This window comes from Xyrauchen texanus, chromosome 21 (assembly GCF_025860055.1).
Source record: "Xyrauchen texanus isolate HMW12.3.18 chromosome 21, RBS_HiC_50CHRs, whole genome shotgun sequence".
NCBI lineage: Eukaryota > Metazoa > Chordata > Actinopteri > Cypriniformes > Catostomidae > Xyrauchen > Xyrauchen texanus.
The window spans coordinates 33,443,715-33,464,576 of record NC_068296.1 but is presented as its reverse complement, the minus strand read 5'-3'; the positions used below and the strand labels follow the sequence as shown (position 1 = coordinate 33,464,576).

The 20,862-nt window shown below is 41.1% G+C and overlaps 1 protein-coding gene across 2 annotated transcripts in view; it reads left to right on the top strand.

Moving 5' to 3' along the window:
- Positions 1–20,862, top strand: part of LOC127661927 (nectin-1-like) — a 296,333-nt gene that overhangs the window by 130,026 nt on the left and 145,445 nt on the right. The window contains exon 6 of one of the 2 annotated variants that reach the window (XM_052152891.1): positions 278–1,949. The exons of the other annotated variant lie outside the window; for it this stretch is intronic. Coding sequence (XP_052008851.1) covers positions 278–786 — 509 coding nt within the window. The 3' untranslated portion in view covers positions 787–1,949. Of the gene's footprint in view, positions 1–277; positions 1,950–20,862 lie in introns of those variants that run through there. 2 annotated transcript variants of the gene reach the window in all.

Genomic DNA, 20,862 nt, shown 5'->3' with positions numbered 1-20,862 from the left:
TGCAAACAAGATGGTCTATGTGCTTGTTCTTTTTTTGCGAATGCATAACACGCATGCAACTGTGAACATTAGAGCTTACTTTTCTATGTAAAGCAGTCCTAATGGATTGTTTTTAGGTGGTGGGTTTGGTGGGGCAGGGGCTCCTTCATGTCTTCCCTTTTGTTTATCCTTCACTGTGTTCCTTTCCTCATCAAAAAATGAGCACCTGCACAAATGCACCTCCTTCCCACCAGAGCACTGATACACTCTCCCCTTCCATCTGTCTTTCCCTTCCCAGACTTCCCTAACTACCCGTCGTCACCTGATGGCAGTGAGATCCCACTGGTGCAGCATAGTTCCGGCGCTGCCATCGGCGGTGCAGTCGGCGGAGTGGCTCTGCTGGTCGCCGCCATCGCGCTGCTCGTCTTCTTCCTGTGGCGTCGCCAGCGCACCTTTAAGGGCGACTACAGCACCAAAAAACACGTATTCGGCAATGGATACAGCAAGGCTGGTGGCATGCCCGCCCATCCTCCGATGCCCAAGAACCTGCAGTACCCCGATGACTCCGACGATGAAAAGAAGCCTGCACAAATAAGCGGACCCGGTGGTTTCGAGGGTGGTGATCGGGATTTTGATGGCAACTCTGAGGATTTGAAGAGACCCTACTTCACCGTTGACGAAGGTGAAACTCGTGATTATGACGAACGGACTCTCGCTTTCCAATACGACCCCGAGCCTGAGATCACCGACGATATGGTCTCCCAAACCGATGGCTCGGTTATTTCAAAGAAAGAGTGGTACGTTTAGAGTGGCATGCAACAAAGCGTAAAAAAAAAAAATCTACAAAGTTTTGCCCTCTTCTGCATCCAACCACACCCAACCACCTCCATCACTAGAACCCCATCCCTCCATGTGTTTAATCCCAATCTGCACCTCACCCATCGCCCTGACCCCGTAACCTCCGCCCCCATCAGAGACCATCGAAATAAACAGCTGTAGAAAAAAAGCTTGCAGCATCGACACATCAACATCATTACATATCAACATGCTTTAAGATGAACCTGCTACGACAGCAAGAGGAAATCTCAATGACTGAGGCTAATAAACATCCACTTAAGCTGGACAGGCAGGTTGCTTGAAAACTATTACAGTGTATTATCATTTTTGTCTCATTTTGTTGTTATTATAAATGTATTAAATGTATAAAAGAGACTGTAACTGTTTTGGGAAGGGGTATATTGCTGGTCATATTGTGAAAGTCTTACACTGGATGTACGATCTTTTTATTGTTCATTTGTCTTTTTTATCTCATTACCATACTGACTTTTCTTTAAAGGGTTGTTCTGTTTGTTTGTTTTTTATAATCTTGCTTTTTATGTGGTGTTGGTTACCAGAAAAACTTGGAACTAAATATTAGCAATTCTTACAGATGTGATTACAGTGTGATTATGAGGTCAGAGGTCAAATTAGCACTATTGTGTTTTTGGAATTGTCATGATTTTGCTGTCCATAATGCAACACATCATCCAGAGGACCCATTGACTAAGTGGCATGCAGTGGCTAAATTCATGTCCTGAAAAAGTGCGATCCAATGGAAAAAAGCAAATGGGTTCTGACTGCTGTCCAAAAACAGTATTTATTTTAAGACACTGCTATGAGGGCTCAACATTGTGAGCCGAGCGACAGATCTGCAGTGTTTGTCATATGTACACTGCAATCAAGCATGCAACCTGTAGGAACAGCATCTAGACAGATATACTGCATCCGACCTCTGATGCGAAAACTGATGAGAACATTTGAGGAGCAGATGTCTGTGAGGGAAAAAAAAAACAAATCTCCATGCCAGTCTTAGTTGGTCTTTGTCCATCCATCCAGAATGTGCCATTATGTGAAGTGTCTACATAGCAATGCTTTATCCAAGTCCATTTCCTCTGAAACTCATAAAGGAATAGTTCACCCAAAAATGAAAACTGTCATCATTTACTCACCCCCTCATATCTTTCAAAACATGTTTGACTTTCTTTCCTCTGTGGAACACAAAAGGAGTTATTTATAACAGAATGTCTAAGGTGCTATTTTCCATAGAATGGAAGTTAATGGTGATCATGACTTTAAAGCAAGATTTTCAAGGCAATATCAATGACTAAACTAAGATTGTTCCTCACACTAATGTATCATATGACTTCAGAAGATTGAGAACATTGTGCACAAGTCATATAGACTACTTTTTTGCAGGAAAGTAGCATGAACATTCTTCAAAACTTCTCCGTTCCACAGAGGAAAGGAAGTCATTTGTGTTTGGAACAATATGAAGGTGAGTAAATGAAGAAATCATTTTATTTTCTAGGTAAACTATCCCTTTTGGGAATAAATAGATAATCCTGTATAATATGGTGTTATAAAAGACAGGGTATTTGTTATTTAGAGTTGGTTATGTGGAGTGGTCACTTATGAGGTCACAATGTTTTCAAAATCTTGTAAATATGAACAGGTTCAATGGGAATGTTTAGTTTTCACAAGCCTTTAGCGCTAATGTCAACCATCATTTAGAGCATTTTGATGGATGCCGTTTTTCTTGGAGCAGGTAGCGTTAAAGGCATGGGTCATGGGAATGAAACAACGGAAATGTGCAATGTCTGGAGCCAAAGTGAGATCAGAGGTACACATGGCAGAGACTGGTTCCCATTGCCCAGAAAAATGGGCACCACAGACAGGCATGAAACCACCACGTTATGTACTGCTGGATCTTAAAAACCACTTGATCCGTTGCTAGATTGCAGCAATGAATCCTTTCTAAATCCTTTCTCGAACCTAAATGTTGGCTACAGACATTTAATAAATAGTTAAATGAATATAACGGCGTCAACAAAGGGTGACAAGAAAGTGAAACTGCATCAAACATCAAAATCATTGACAGTTGGGAATGTATCAAGCTATATGGACACAAGTCGACATACCTGGCTGGCTACAAAGCCGTAATTTCTGGCATGTGTCTCTTTTTCTTTTGAACTGCTCCTTGTTCGGTTTAGCCAGAGCCTTGTCTTTTGTGTTGGCCACTCACAAGACAGGACTGCCAGACTATTGAGTTTAGATGTTTGTAAAATGAAGGGCAGTGTTCACCAAAAAAAAATATTTCCAGAGACAAATAAGTTACCTAACTGCATATATATCACCCTCCTGATAAAAAAAAAAAAATAAGATAAGAAAATGCATTAGTAGAATCTAACATGGCTTGGTCATGAAATATTTAATTCTCTTGAATGCCTTAAACACGGCTCTGCAAAAGTAAAGAGAGATTAGGATGCCGAATAGCTGTAATCACGTAGACAATCCACGAGGACCCATAAAAGGAGGAAACTGGATGAATACTACATCTGCTCACTAATGTGCAGGCCTAGATGGAATATGCAGACTTTTACATTACCTGGACTACTTTTGGGGGTGAATGCATTTAAGTATCCAAAAGATAATGTTAACTTCGACCCCATTCAGCTGAATTACTGACAAACGCCATCCCCAATCAGACATTTTTACATCAGTTCAAACATGAACACATTTAGCTCTTGCACTATTGACAGTGAGTTGCGTAGGAAACCTCCGAAACATGGGTTCTGGTTCCATGGTAACCAGGAATCAATCATGTTCACATAAACAATTTTAGGGTTTGGGTTAGTAGGAAGAGTTAATAAAATATGCATTCCTGGTGATTGTACCTTCACTTTTGGTGCCACCCTCTGGACATTTAATCTAGAATCTGTATTTCATTCTTGCCCATACATTCAACCACAATACCAGCTTCAGCCATTGGGGGCAGTGATTCGAATTTCAGTAAGCACAGACCGATTTCAGCAGTAGAACGTTGACCTCTTTTCAAATTAATTTTGTGATCATTCTGTTTACATGTGATATATGGAGATGGTAGCTGAAAGCATTATCTAATTAGTCAAAATAAAAAATGAACACCAAAAGGGTGGGGAATATATAGAATTTAATGCACGTTCAAATTCTGTGGAATTCTGCTGTTGCCAATTCCCTACGGAAATATGCGAACATCTATGTTACTTATTAATCCTCAATGTTAGACTTCATACACACCTTGATTTCACCTAAACTAGACCACATAATGAATAACTGTACATTTGTCACTTAGTTTTATGATGAATCTTGTAATAATGTCAGTGTGCTGTGTTATACAAATTGCAGTGCCTATGACATGTGAGATGTAAGGTTTTACTTTTTTACATCCAAAATCTGTAAATGTTATTGTATTATTTTTGTATTAGTTATTGTAGTTATATTTGTCTGCCCTCGCTGTCCATCATTTTAAAGACGGTAGCATGATATTATAGAAGCTGTATTTTGAACAGGATTTTTCAAGCAGCCCGTCGCTGGTCCAGCATCATTTTGTTTACCAGCTCAAAACTGGAAGCCAGCTTCATAAACACAGCTGTGATTGAAGAGACTGACATCTCTTTAGCTAAAGCACAAGCCTTTGATCTAACAAGTTCATTTACTGTTTAGTTACTATTTCAATTTGTCTCTCATTAGCAGGTTGTTTTGATTAAGGGTCTTTTTTTTTATTTTGTCAAGTGAAGCACAAGTTACCCATTCACCAAATAGCTTTTATGGCTTTACATGTCATGTAAAACATGCCAGACTTAGATGAATATAATTAATTTTCATGACCCATATCAACTGCTTTTTTTACTGTAGTTTCTTGCAACATTTACCTGTCTGCACAAGTGCATGGGCATACTTTTTTATTATTGTAGTTCTAAATACAAAGTTCTAAAGTGTTGCTTTTTATTTCTACTTTTATATTTTCTTTAGAAAGAACAAATCTTGGTTTTCCATTCCAGCATCTCATGTCTTTCTAACTGCCCACTTCAAAGCCTGACATTCCACTGTAAATAATGTACGTAACTTGGAAACTATAGCTCGGTTAAGGGTTGAATAGACGTTGGGGAGTCTTCAAGTATAGACTTTGACTGCAAACTAAACTAGAAAACAAATTAGACTGCTCAGCCGATTGGAGATGTATCGCTTATTGCCATAAATCTACTTTAACGTTGACTTCTGTAGACAGGTTTTGATATGTCAATGGGTTCTGTATAGAGACTTGGGGTTGATGCATTATAATGAATTTGTAAATAACTGCAACAAAACAAATTACAAAAAAGCGAAAACAAACAAAAAGATTTTGTCTTCATGCAGCCGTGTGAATGTATGTCTGCTGAGGTCGGTAATGATATGAAAAAAATATATATTGTTCACATGTGTTGACCCTGTGAAGTAAACTGTATTTGCTTTAAAACATTAAATGATTTCAATGTTCAAAGATACTTTGTCCCAGTTCACTCACCGGATGATGACAGTGTATTTTCTTATATGCCTGTATGGTGCACATTATGTTCTAATCGTGGAATTCACATGGGAATATATATATATATATATATATATATATATATATATATATATATATATATATAGAATTTGTCCTTTTCTGCATATTGCAGAGCCATTGTGTGGCCATTCTACATATCGCGGCCCATTTGGCCCCATTTTGTGGCCGGCCCGATGGCCAGTCTGCCCCTCTATATTTTCCATGTGAATTTATTTTATAAATAGCTCTAAAAATCAATCAGTCAATAACAAATTGGGAAATGTTGCCATATGGCAGCTCTGTACCAAAGTGGAAAATTGTTTGTGGAATTAAAAAAAGAATAATTTTTAATTAAAAAATATCCATTTCTCCTTTAATTAAATTGATTTATATTACTTTAATTGATATATTTAGCTCCTACAAACTAAAACTGAGTAAATCATTAGCATATGTTCTTAAATATTGTCGATTATTTCACTATTTTATCTCATCCTCACTGTTCTCTTTGGGAAGAACTAACTGTGCACTCTTTTTGTCCTTTCCATAACACCTCTTCATGTTCATTTTTGTCTAAAAATAAGTACAAATCATAATTGTGTTATTTTATACATAAATGCATTTAAATTATGGTAAACACTTCCAAATTAGTTAATAAATGCAATAATATACTTACTGAGCACTTCAATAGGAACGCAGGCGTTCTAATAATGTGACCAACGTGGTCTTCTGCTGTTGTAGCACATTCGCCTCAAGGTTTGATGTGTTGTGCATTCTGTGATGCTGTTCTACTCACTAAAATTGTACAGAATGGTTATCTGAGTTACCGTAGCCTTTCTTTCAGCTCAGACCAGTCTGGCCATTCTCCGTTGACCTCTCTCATCAACAAGGCATTTCCGTCTGCAGAACTGCTGTTTTTTTTGCCACCATTCTGAGTCAATTCTAGAGAATGTTGTGCATGAAAATCCCAGGAGATCAGCAGTTACAGAAATACTCAAACCAGCCCGTCTGGCACAACTATCATGCCACGGTCGAAATCAGTGAGATCAAATTTTTTTCCCCATTCTGCTGGTTGATGTGAACATTAACTGAAGCTCTTGACCCGTATCTGCATGATTTTATGCACTACTCTGCTGCCACAAAATTGTCTGATTAGTTAATCGCATGAATAAATAGTTGAACAGGTGTTCCTAATAAAGTGCTCAGTGAGTGTTTAATTGATGCCACAACCTATACACATTTTCAATGAGAAAATACATTAGTGCAATTATATTGTAGAACAGAAGTACCATATGGGACCAACTGAATTGTCTGTAAAACTATGTTAGATAAAGTTAATTAGTTAGCAACATATGAACTAATCAAAAATACAGCAACAAAAATAAAAAATAAATCATGATATGTATACGGGTGACCCCTGGAGAAAAAAATCTAAGGCCATGTGGCTTAAAAACAGCATCTTATTTGATATTTTAAAGACTGTTCTTTTATTTCCAACAATGCATTATGTTGTGTTTTTTTTTCTTCATATGGTCATATGGCTACATCGTACTATAAAGGGATATTAGTACCTTCTCTTTATACTTCACAATCCTGATTATGAACCTTAGTTTAAATATGTTTTGTAACCAAGCGCATAATCCAACATGATCTACAGTATACATTGTTTTTGTATAAATAAATAAAAATACAATAAATAAAAAAATACAAATAAATGTTTGGATAGACACTAATATGTACAATATCAGCACATGGACATTTCCTAAATAGAATAACTTTATAGATGTCACACATCATTTTTACTGATTATTTGTGATTCATAGAATATTTAATTTAAAGGTTTATTTTATTGATAACAATAAAAAAACATGTGCAATGCCATCATATTTATTTTGTGCAGTTTACACATTTGCCTTATTTTATATTTGAACTGCTTCATTCTGTTCTGTGTGATTTATAAAGACTATTTAGGACCATTGTGAAAACATACATACACAAAATGGGAAATAAGTGACATTTTTTATGTTAAATGGTAAAATCACTTATATTTCATACATATCATACAGTTGAAGTCAGAAGTTTACATACACTAAGCTAAATGTGCAGGAAGGAGATGCATTCTGTCTCCTAGAGATTAACATAGTTTGATGTGAAAAGTGCAAATCAATCCCAGAACAACAGCAAAGGGCCTTGTGAAGATGCTGGAGGAAATGGGTAGACAAGTATCTATATCCACAGTAAAATGAATCCTATATCCACATAACCTGAAAGGCTGCTCAGCAAAGAAGACACTTCTCCAAAACTGCCATAACAAAAGCCAGACTAAAGTTTGCAAGTGCACATGGGGACAAAGATCTTAATTTTTGGAGAAATGTCTTCTGGTCTAATGAAACCTAAATGTAACTGTTTGGCCATAATGACCATCATTATGTTTGGAGAAAAAAAGAGTGAGGCTTGAAAGCCGAAGAACATCCCAATCGTGAATCATGGGGGTGGCAGCATCATGTTGCGGGGGTGCTTTGCTGCAGGAGGGACTGGTGCACGGACTGGTGCACTTCACAAAATAGATCAAGGCATCATGAGGAAGGACAGTTATGTGGATATATTGAAGCAGCATCTCAAGACATCAGCCAGAAAGTTAAAGCACTGTTGCAAATAGGTCTTCCAAATAGACAATGACCTCAAGTATATGTCCAAAGTTTTTGGACATATACTTGGCAAAGTTATATTTTGCCAAAGTTGTGGCAAAATAGCTTTAGGACAACAAAGTCAAGGTATTGGAGTGGCCGTCACAAAGCTCTGACCTTAATCTGATAGAAAATTTGTGGGCAGAACTGAAAAAGCTTGTGTGAGCAAGGAGACCTGCAAACCTGACACAGTTACACCAGTTCTGTCTGGAGAAATGGGCCAAAATTTCAGCAACGTATTGTGAGAAGCTGGAAGGCTACCCAAAACGTTTGACCCAAGTTAAAAAATTTAAAGGCAATGCACCAAATACTATCAAAGTGTATTTCATGTAAACTTCTGACCTACTGGGAATGTGATGAAAGAAAGAAATGCTGAAATAAATCATTCTCTCTATGATTATTCTGATATTTCACATAAAGTCCTAACTGACCTAAGACAGGGAATGTTTTTTACGATTAAATGTCATGAATTGTGAAAAACTGAGTTTAAACGTATTTGGCTAAGGTGTATGTAAACTTCTGACTTCAACTGTAAGTATTCCATACATGATAATTAATTACAGCCATACAAAAGTGAAAATTACTACTTTTATGAGTCCCATCTGGATTTCATTTAAAGTTGCCATTGGAAAAAATATTTCCTGGACAAAGTTTCTAGATCATTTAATGGTAAATGAGAGTCGTGCTATGGGCTTATGTCTGAGAACTCAGTCACCTGGGGTGGGACCCTCATAAAGATTCCTTCAATTCCAGTTCCGACCAGTCTCTAGAGGATTCATAAACAGTTGTACATCTCTAAAGCTGTTCATATGTAAAATGGGTTGAAATGTTGTGTATACGTTGATATTGTACATTAGTATTGTACACATAGTGTCCATCCAGCCATACAAATATGGACATTTATGAAAGAATGAGATCATCCTGCTTGAATTCACATTAGTTGCAGAGAGTTTTTACTGTTAAATAACTTGTAACTCCTGCATTTGACACCAATTTTAAGAGCTTTTGTCTGTGTACAGTAGTAATGCCATTATAAAATGCAAAATCCAATAGTAGGAACAGCTGGATGTAGCCTCCCTACCACGAAAACCAATAGTTATCACGAGCAATGCAAATTATTCACTTTTATAATCTAGAAATCACAGTGTTTTAATCTCCAAAAAATATTACAGCACTAGAGTTTTTCCCCATTCATTGCAGATAAGTGATACAACGTGCATGGTCCATTTTCTCAGCATGGGCAATTACTTTTCCATCATCTAGTGCTTTTAAAATCAGCCCTTCATCATTTTAGTCAGCCCTGAAAAAGCATTCTCAGATTAGAACGAAAGAGTGCAGACTGGCTTGCCAGGGTTCCCGGAGAGCAGCTGTCCCTGTCCATCTCCTCAAAGCTCTCTTTGTAGCCCCACGGGCTTTTGAAAGCATATTCACTCGTGATAAGCCTAAATGATACAGAATCAGCCTCATTCCCTCCAGTGCTGCCTTCCATGCTGGGGCACTCAGCTGCAGTGCAGAGGAAGAGAATTTGGCTGCATGCAAACAATCCCATATAAATTACACAGTCAGGGTCATAGTAAGATTATGAATTTGATATAAAATATGGTGGTTAAAGATTGGTACCATTGCAAATTTTACACATGTTTTTCTTGGAACGGTGAATAGGTGTTATGTATACCCTGTCTTGTTTCACTGTTGCCCTTTTGTTTGCCATTTTTGTCACTTTTGCATTTCTTAGTTTTCACTTTAGTCCCTTATGTAACTCCATAGTCCCCTTGTTAGCGTTCGTGTTTTCTGTCATTGTTTTCACCTGCCCTCATTAGTTTGCCTTTTGCTTCTGTTAATCACCTTGTTATCTTGTTTGAGTTCTGTTCGTTCATTGGCCCCTTTTTCCCATGTTTATGTATTTATACCCTGTTTCTTTGTTCAGTCCTTGTCTATCGTTGTTTGATGTCAGCCTGGTATGTGTTTCCTTCCCGAGTCCTCTGTTTGTTTACATCGTGTTTAGTTAGCAGCTTTTTATGTTTGATTTCCCCATTGTGGGTTGTTCCTTTGTGTTTACCTGTTTTGTTAATTAAATAAAGTTTAAACTGCGTTTGGATCCGCATCTCCTCGTCTGCCTCGTTGCTCAAGCGTTACAGAACGATAGACCACACATGGATCCAGCAGCTATACGGGCCAAATGCCGGCTGCTCAACTTGCGGCAAGAAGACCAGCCTTTGGTAGACCATGCTCTCTACTTTCTCCTCCTGGCGACCTTTACGGACTTCCCAGACTCCGCATTGGTGGTTTTTTTTAAGGACAGCTTAAATCCCTCGCTGAGGGAGCGGGTGCCACAGGCAATGCCCGGCTGCACTCTCCGCGACTACCTGGAGACGACCCTACTAGCGTGCAGCTCACCGCTCCCTGTCACACCAGCCTCACCTGTCAGCGAGCAACCCCCCACGCCAGTGGCTTCTCTTGAACCTGCACAGTCCACTTCGTCCGCCCGGAGGAGGAGGAAAAGACAGGCTTCCGCCTCCCGGCCCACGCCTGCCCCGGTCTGCGAGCCAGAGCCCACACCTGCCCCGGTCTGCGAGCCAGAGCCCACGCCTGCCCCGGTCTGCGAGCCAGAGCCCACGCCTGTCACAGTGAGCGAGCCAGCGGCCACGCATGTCACAGTGAGCGAGCCAGCAGCCACGCTTGTCACAGTGAGCGAGCCAGCGGCCACGCATGTCACAGTGAGCGAGCCAGCGGCCACGCATGTCACAGTGAGCGAACCAGCGCCTACGGCCTCTACCGTCAGCGAGCCTGAGCCCTCGTCAACCACGGCCAGCGAGCCTGAAGCCACGCTGACCAGGAACAGCATCCCAGCTTCGCCAGTCGCATCAGCCCGGAGGAAGAGGAGAAAGGGAGTGGTCTGTGCACTCCAGCCTCCGCCTGCCGCAGCCCCATGCCCTAAACCCCCCTTGGCTCTGCCCTCAGCGCCCGGCGAACCCAAGCCGGCACATACCACGGTAACCCAGCCAGAGCCTGTAGCCTCAGACGTCAGTGAGCCAGTGCCAATAGCCTCAAACGTCAGTGTGCCAGTGCCTGTAGCCTCAGATGTCCCTGAGCCAGCGCCTGTAGCCTCGACCGTCCCTGAGCCAGTGCCTGTAGCCTCGACCGTCCCTGAGCCAGCGCCTGTAGCCTCAACCATCCCTGAGCCAGCGCCTGTAGCCTCGACCGTCCCTGAGCCAGCGCCTGTAGCCTCGACCGTCCCTGAGCCAGCGCCTGTAGCCAGGACCGTCCAAGAGCCAGCACCAGTGGTCATGCCCGTCCTAGAGCCAGCGCCTCCCGAGCCTTCCAGGGCTCCGCCTCCTGAGCCTTCCAGGGCTCCGCCTTCCGAGCCTACCAGGGCTCCGCCTCCCAAGTCTCTCAAGTCTCTCGAGTCTTCCAGGGCTCCTCCTCCCGAGCTTTCCAGAGCTCCGCCTTCCGAGCTTTCCAGAGCTCCGCCTTCCGAGTTTCCCGAGCTTTCCAGAGCTCCGCCTTCCGAGCTTCCTTAGCTTTCCAGAGCTCTGCCTTCCGAGCTTCCCGAGCTTTCCAGAGCTCCACCTTCCGAGTTTCCCGAGCTTTCTAGAGCTCCGCCTTCCGAGTTTCCAGAGCTTTCCAGAGCTCCACCTTCTGAGTTTCCCGAGCTTTCCAGAGCTCCGCCTTCTGAGCTTTCCAGAGCTCCGCCTTCTGAGCTTTCCAGAGCTCCACCTTCTGAGCTTTCCAGAGCTCCGCCTCCTGGGCTTTCCAGAGCCCCGCCTTCCGAGCTTCCTGAGCTTTCCAGAGCTCCGCCTCCCGAGCTTTCCAGAGCTCCACCCCCCGAGCTTCCCAGGGCTCCACCTCTCAAGCCTCTCGAGCCTTCCAGGGCTCCGCCCCTCAAGCCTCTCGAGCCTACCAGGGCTCCGCCCCTCAAGCCTCTCGAGCCTCCCAGGGCTCCGCCTCTCAAGTCTCTCGAGTCTTCCGAGCTTTCCAGAGCTCCGCCCTCCAAGCCTCCCGAGCTTTCCAGAGCTCCGCCCTCCGAGCTTCCCAGAGCTCCGCCTCTCGAGCCTTCCAGGGCTCCGCCTCTCAAGCCTCTCGAGCCTGCCAGGGCTCCGCCCCTCAAGCCTCTCGAGCCTCCCATGGCTCCGCCTCTCAAGTCTCTCGAGTCTTCCAGGGCTCCGTCTCGCAAGCCTCCCGAGCTTTCCAGAGCTCCTCCTCCCGAGCCTCCTGGGGCTCCGCCTCTCAAGCCTCTCGAGCCTCCCAGGGCTCCGCCTCTCGAGCCTTCCAGGGCTCCGCATTCCAGGCCTCTCGAGCCTTCCAGGGCTCCGCCCCCCGAGTCTCCTACGGCTCCGCCCCAGAGCCTCTTGAGCCTCCTATGGCTCCGCCTCTCGAGCCACTCAAGCCTTCGACGGCTCCGCCCTCAGAGCCTCCCGAGCCTCCTACGGCTCTGCCTCTCCAGCCACTCAAGCCTTCGACGGCACCGCCCTCAGAGCCTCCCGAGCCTCCTATGGCTCCGCCCCTCGAGCCACTCAAGCCTTCGACGGCTCCGCCCTCAGAGCCTCCTACGTCTCTGTCCCCAGAGACTCCAGAGCCTTCCTGGTCTCCGTTCCTAAAGCCTCCCACGGCGCCGCCTACCTCAGCTCCGCCTCCTGAGCCTCCTTCAGCTCCACCTCCTGAGCCCCCCTCAGCTCCGCCTTCTGGGCCTTCTGAGCCATCACCTCCCTCGGCTCCGCCTCAGAGGTCCTCCTTGGCTCCGCCTCACGCGGCTCCGCCGGCCTGCCCTGTGGCCACTCCATCTCCTAGGCCACCAAAACTGGCCTCTGTCCTGTGGTCACCTCCCAGGTCCCCTGAACCGGCCCTTGGCCCACGACCACCTCCCAGGCCACCAAAGCCGGCCTCTATCCTGTGGCCTCCTCCCAGGCCTCAGGATCCGGTCCCTGTCCTGTGGCCTCCTCCCAGTGCTTGTGACCCTGTTCCCGTCCTGTGGCCTCTTCCCAGGCCCCCTGACCCAGTCCATGTCCTGTGGCCTCTTCCCAGGCCCCCTGACCCAGTCCCTGTCCTGTGGCCTCCACCCAGGCCTCCTGACCCTGTTCCCGTCCTGAGGCCTCCCCCCTGGCCTCCTGACCCAGTCCCTGTCCAGTGGCCTCCTCCCAGGTCCCCCAAACCTGTCCTTGCCCTGTGGCCAGCTCCCAGGCCTCCTGCACCTACCCTTGCCCAGTGGCCAGCTCCCAGACCATCGAAACCTGTCCCTGCCCAGTCGATACCTCCCTGGCCCCCTAACCCTGTCCCTTTGTGCCCCCAGGGACTGCCTAATGGGCCCCGTGGACTGTCTCATCTCCATTTGTGCCCTCGTGGACTGTCTCATTTCCCCCCTGGACTTCCTGTCTGCCCCTTGCACCTCCATGACCTGCCTGTCTTGCCCTCTGTGCCCCCCGGACTTCCTGCCTGCCCATTGTGCCCCCCTGGTCTGTCTGTCTGCCCATGTGCCCACTTGGACTGTCTGTTTGCCCCTGGTGCCCTCATGTTGTTTTTGTGGGTTTTTGTCTTTTGTTTTTTGTCTTCTAGGATCGTCTGGAAGCCGATCCTTTGAGGGGGGGCTCTGTTATGTATACCCTGTCTTGTTTCACTGTTGCCCTTTTGTTTGCCATTTTTGTCACATTTGCATTTCTTAGTTTTCACTTTAGTCCCTTATGTAACTCCATAGTCCCCTTGTTAGCGTTCGTGTTTTTTATGTTTGATTTCCCCATTGTGGGTTGTTCCTTTGTGTTTACCTGTTTTGTTAATTAAATAAAGTTTAAACTGCGTTTGGATCCGCATCTCCTCGTCTGCCTCGTTGCTCAAGCGTTACAATAGGTCTTTGATAACTCTTTATTTGAAGCCTGTATATACAGTATAATGTATTAAATGTTTTAATAACAACATATAATACACATAATACACAAAAACTGTTTGTGGTTTGAATTGAAAAATAATGCTAAATTGAAAATATGATTTTCTGTAATTTACCAAAACAAAAAAAAAACATATTTAAAGCAAAGCATTCTTACTATATAATAATGTTAGTACTAGTAATAGCCTAATAGTAATTAAGGCATCAATACAAATCCAGAATGCATTATATATATATATATATATATATATATATATATATATATACTGTACATACATACACACACACACACACACACATTTCAGTAAATTTCTGGCAAAAATAATTTTTGCTGTAAATTATTATAATATTTTTTACACTGTATCCTATTGAAATCAGTGGTCACCAGAGTTACTGTATGATGCATCATAATAATTTGCCTAATCAGTGATCATTTAAAATCATATTATATAGTTTTTTTTTTTCATATTGTATATTTGTATTTAAAAAAATTAAATATATTTTATATAAGTATATACTATTATTATATAATTTATAATGCTATTTTGTCTATACTTTAAAGAGTATAATGTATTATAAAACTGTATAAGATTACATTTGTTCATGTTCATATTTTGATTATAATTTAAATGCATCATACTTTTGAAAGATGAACAATGAATAAGTAAGGGATTAAGATTAACAATGAATAAGTAAGGGATAATGTACAGTCATTGATTATTATTATTGCAAAATAAACCCAGACAGCGTGATCAGGTCTTGTGTCACCTTGCAGTGGTTTATTTAGCAATAATGAATGGCTGACTAACATCCTGCTTATAATTTGTACCAAATTAAAATGACCAAATAAGCAAATAAACGTACATGAATTTGAGATTTGTATTGAAATTGTTTGAAGATTAAATAAATTTATTATATGAAAAGAAAGAGACCACGGAGTGACACAAGAGGCAACTATGTAGGAAATTGTTTAAAAAAGATCAATTATAGTTTAAGGTTAAGCAGTTATCATACAAAATAATTGGCCGCACAATGCTTGACTGACCAATCAGAGTCATGTATTTGAAGAGCCATATTATAATGTATCATAACTGTGATTACAATTATTTAAGAACACACAGCTGATTCTATTTGTGCAGTATGAATACAGGCTTCATAAACAGTGTTAGTAGTTCTTTTTGTTTTTTGTGCAAGTTGTTGAAAATAAAAGATAAATTAGATGTTTCTTGTTAAAATGTCTGATAATTTATTGATTTGATTAATTAAATTGATATGCACAACAGATATTACAAATTATAAAGACAACGTCAATTTAGTCTGCTATTGAAATTTGCAGGTTTACGGTGAAACATATGCATATTGTTTTGGCATGTACAGTACTATAGTTTCACAGATTCATAAACCACACAAGAAATATTTGATGTATATGAGTGCAACAAAGTCTTATCTTCCCAAACTCACAAGTCATATCATGTTTTTCTTAATAACACTGATGTCTGAAGGGTTTACAAAAGATCCATGCCAAAAAACTCTTCTTTGATACAGTTTAAATAATTGTTATATATAAAAATATGTTTTGGTACTCAGATATATCAATGAAGAAAAAGGCCTTTTTACATTTATAAACTGGGAGAGCAGTGATGAAAACATGACAGCAAGCCAGCATGCAAAATTATGACATTGAAAATAAAATGATAACAACAGGCGCTCTCTGCGAACACACTGAAACAGCCATTCTTCATGTTTTAGCAATTTGTTGTACTCGCCAGAGATTTCAAATGAATCACAATAAAAAAAACACAAATTTTCAGCATAACTAGCATAGCATATGTCCAGAGCAATTTTTCATTCTCATCTTCTTTGTCTTATGTGCAATTTACAGTGTAGAAAAAGGTGATATTTTATTCTGTTATGATAGAGTAATCATTAACTGTGCTTTATTATGATGATTACCTTTAAATGTGTGTTGTGATATAATAATATGCTTTTAAACTATTATGAATTCTCATGCAGGCCTATTTTTTTTTATGCAAGTCTTTGTTTACTTAATGTATGTATCCAGATGGTCATGTTCAAAGTACACCAACAGTTTCTGTATGTAACATGCTTGCACATGCACCTTGCCATGATTACAAGAGGAGTGTTTGTATTGTTTATCTAATCACTGTCATAGTCAGTTCTTTTTATTAATTGAAAACCTTTTGTCTTGCTTTATAAATAGATACAGGCATTACCTTTCCTAAACAAAATTTGAGCTTTACATATTTGCAATCCCTCCTTGTAGTCAGAAAAATATACAGTATACTGTGTATGTATATATATATATATATATATATATGAGTATACTGTAAATACACTTGTAAATTAAATGTATTGTATTAGTGGGTTTTGCTAAGGCAATCATCTCTTATATTATTGTGCACGTACAATTTTGAAGTATACCTCATACTGTTTGTGCTTTGAACATGAATGATACCTGAAATCATGTGCATTGTTTGGGAGAGGTGTTGTATTACTTTTCTAAGCAATCAGACTTACCATATTTGTCACCTAGAAGCACACTAGCAACCACCGGTAAAAGCCTACCAACCACCCAGAATACCCCGTAATTTCCCTAGCAAACACTAAGAAGCAAAGAACCCAGTAAAAGAACACCATAGTCTATAATGTTATCGTTGTGTAGTTTGATAAAATATGATTGTGGATTGTGTTTAAAAATAAGTAATTCAATAATAATTGTATTTATAACCCCAGTGAGCAAGCCAAAGGCGACTCTGGCAAGGAGCACAAAACTCCATAAGATGTAGGCTAATGGAGACTGGTTTACACACTAGCAACACCCTAAACACCCTAGCAGCCACTCAGAACACTCCAACAAAGAATATCTAAGCAACCACATAGCAGACCCTGGGCAACAACCAAGAACACCCTAGAAATGACCTAGCAACCATCTTATACACACACTACCAACCATCCAGAACACCCTAGCAACCACAAATAATACCTTAGCAACCACGGAAACACCTAGAACACCCCAGCAACAACACAGAAGTGCACTAAAAACCACCTAGATGCACGCTAGCAACCATACAGAACTACCCAGAAAAGCCCTAGCAACAATTAAAAGGACCTTAGCAGCCCCATAGCAGTCATGTGGCAACAACTTAGTAATGACCTAGAAGCAACAACCAGTACACCCCAGAAAAGAATACCTTAGCATCCATCCAGAACACCTAAACACTACAACCTAGAAGCACACTAAATAACCATGCACCCTAAACACCATAGCAACCACCCAGAACACCCTACCAATGCATTGCAACCACTTAGAATATCTTGGCAACTACATAGTTGTTCCCTGGCAAACACCCAGAACATGCTAGCAGCAACCTAGAATCACACTAGCAACCACCCAGAAGACCCAAGGAACCACCCGGAACACCCCAGCAACCACCTAAAAGCACACTAACAAATAACACACCAGCAGCCACCCAGAACACACCACCAATGCCGAAACAACCATTAAGAATACCTTAGCAACCACCTAGAAGTGCACTAGAAGCACACCAGTCCCCTGGCCACCACCCAATACACACTAGAAATGACTGTGCACTAGGATCCATTGTAAACAGCCCAAGCAACCAGACAAAACAACCAAAAGACGCCCTAGAAACTAAGAAGAATACCTTAGCAACCACAAAGCAGTACCCTGGCAACCACCCAGAGTACCTCGTTGGAGAGAACCTAGCCTCATGGCAACGAGTTTTGCACAGCCAAACATCACTCACTTCAGAAAATGTGAAAATATAGTTTAGTATGTGCTTTGTGGTGCCTAGCAAAATGATCTCAAATTAAACTATTAAATATCTTTGTTTGCTCAAACAAATGCTTATCAGTTTTATATACATTTACATTTCAAAGGGTTTAATTGGGGATGCGTTTGCCTTCTGCACCATCATTATTGTTATGATGAGATCACCACCTCTTAGTTGTTTATTTGCTTCTCACTTACAATGCTGTAAATGATCTGGTGAGCAAACAAATGGATCAAGTCTCAGGGATTAATTGGTTGGCATCTTTGAAATGAAAGTGAGCGATAATGCCTGCACAATCAGACCTTCAGTACCAAAAACATTCAGAGCTGGGCATGATGCTAGCTGCACACAAATCCAGCTGGTCATAACTGTTGTATTCTCCAATTAAAGGCAGACAACCAAGAGAGAAGAACTCAGAAACCAGAGCCTCTGTGGAACTGCTGACGCCTCAGTTGTGCTCAAGCATTCTGGGTAGGCTGGGGATTGGAGCGAGAATTCCCCAAAGGATGTCGGTTTTGAGAGATTTAGTTATGTGTGTGTGTGTGTGTGTGTGAGAGAGAGAGAGAGAGAGAGAGAGCTCTCATTTGTTTTTGAGCTGTATTCATATAAAGAACCAGACAGTGTTAGAAAGATATATGTCAATGCAACTTTGTTTTAGACCCTTGAGACTGAAGCGTTTGTTTTTCTCACTTCGTTGTCTCATAAGAAAAAGTCGTACAATATAGACAACTAAAATAAAAGAAGCAAATATTGTATTAATGTCAAAAGGCAGCTGCCTGCCAGTATATATCGTACGGTTTACAGAACCACACCTTCAGTACACACAAAAGATACACAACATGTTGCAGGGCTACCTGCAGCTTTCAGAGTTGCATCTTAAAGTCAACATTAAGTCAAAATGTATATACAGTATGTAATAATTGATTCCTGGTCTTATTTTGCACAATTCAGCAGTGCAAGTTATTCCAAATTAAAAAACATGTTTGCCAGATAATAGTTTGCTTTGCATCTGAAACGACTTTTGTTTTCAGCACAAATCACTATTACTTTTTCTGCCCCAACCTGCTGGCTCCATCTGGGTATGTAATGCCTACTTTTTACGTTCCAAGCAATTCCAATAGATAGAATCAAGTCCCTCCCTTCCATTTTTCATGCTGAATATTGTTTTATTTTAAAATACATCACATTCAGAAAGTAAAATGCCAATAACATTTCACACTGACTTTAGGGCCCTGTCACATGATTTTTGTCAATGGAAGTCAATGGAATGAAACCTTGCCACAGCACCTGACAATTTCCATGATGTGTAATTATGTGAGAGTTGTCGGCATGATATGTAATGGAAGATGACCGATTCTGTGAGTATCTAAATACACTTGAGTTCTACGACACAATCCCAAATCCATATGATGTTGAGAGATAAAAACAAATATATAGAGAAAAACGTGGCATAAAGTCTGAAATGTCATGACTTTTGTTTGTTTTTTCTATGTTCATTTTTTTCTGTGTACACTTCCTTCCTTTTTTTGCTATCTAATAACCTCAAAATTGCCTTTACGTAGTCCTGTAATATCTGAAACGCTTTGGAAGCACCCAACATTTGTAGAAAAGGATGTCTCGCCTTACAGGTAAAAGAGCCAATCAGCTTTTAGACAACCTGTCAATCAACTCGTGAATGTGCATGCGCATTAGCTGAACCAGCCTGATTTTTTTGTTTAGCATGATCTGAGCTATAGAAGAACAATGTATGGTACCATGGACCATTTTCACTCGTCCACGTGCCTCAAAGTGGAAGTCATCATAGTTGGCTAAACTTGAATGGCGGTGGATGGGGGACCATAGCAAATTTAATCTTTGCTTACCCATTTGCTCCAACAGCAAAATATAAAAATCAATGCTTATGCTTTCACAGATTTCCAAAAGAAAATTTAAATATACCAGTAAGAAGAGAGAAACAGGCCAAATTTTCTGTCACTCCCACAGCAGTTGTGTTAGACGCCTCATTGCAGCTGTGGTAACTGATTTTTTTTTTTTTTAAAGTATTCCAGGGTAAAATAATACAAAGTATAATGTTATAAATGTACAATTGGAAAAATAAAAATTTCTTCTACATTTACATTGTTAAAGAAGTCGGAAACGTGTCATAACAGGATTTTACTATTCATTTGACATACGTATGTTCTTTGATCGTAATCTTGACCAACCTTTTTGGGGATTCCAGTATTTCCCCATTCAAGTAGATATGAGCTTTATTTTTATGCCTCTATTTTTTATATAGATAATAGCTGCCCGGGCGCATTTAAAGATGGCCGTTGAGTGGACTGACCTGCCTTGAAAGGGACTTTGACATCCTGTCTACGTGTTAAAATCAATAGAACCCCATTATACTCAATGATGCTATTTACACTGGCAGCTTACGTTGCGGCAACACTAAACGGGTGACCAGTTCCATTCTGCGCTGCACGCACTGGAGCTACTACTGCCAAAACACTAATTAATGATTTAGAACATTCATCTCGACTTGTCCACTATAGACAACCTCAAGCCATTGCGGTACGTTGCGTCGTGTAGCGTTTAACACCGAATTTAAACTATTTGTTTGATTGTGTGTCACTTCTAGTGAAAAAACGTACCCCGAATTTTACTCAGGACAGCAAATTACAGCCTCAGTCGTCCTTGTTTGTCTCATTAAAAATTTAAGATCAACTAAACATATTTTTTGGATTATTTTACTATTCTACACTTTTTTCCAAACAAGTAAATGCTAAGCAGAACAAGTTCTCAGTGATACAGCTTAAAGGATTCTTGAGTATCTGTATTTAGTACAGTAAATCGTTTTAATCGACCTGGTCTCATAGAATCACGTTACTATACTATACAGTACTATACTATACATTTTTAGCAAAATTAGTTTTACGTTGCTTGTTGTAAACCAAAGGCGCTACTGCAAAACAATGACTTTTATTCACTTTCACAAAAATCATAAGTAAAACGACTATCGATTATCAGTTCATAACACCAATTTTCACCATGTTCTTCACATATCATGCTATCTTATGACATCTAAATACTTTTTAGTCCAGTCAGCTGATCGGGTCATGATGCCTTTAGAAATATGGACCACAG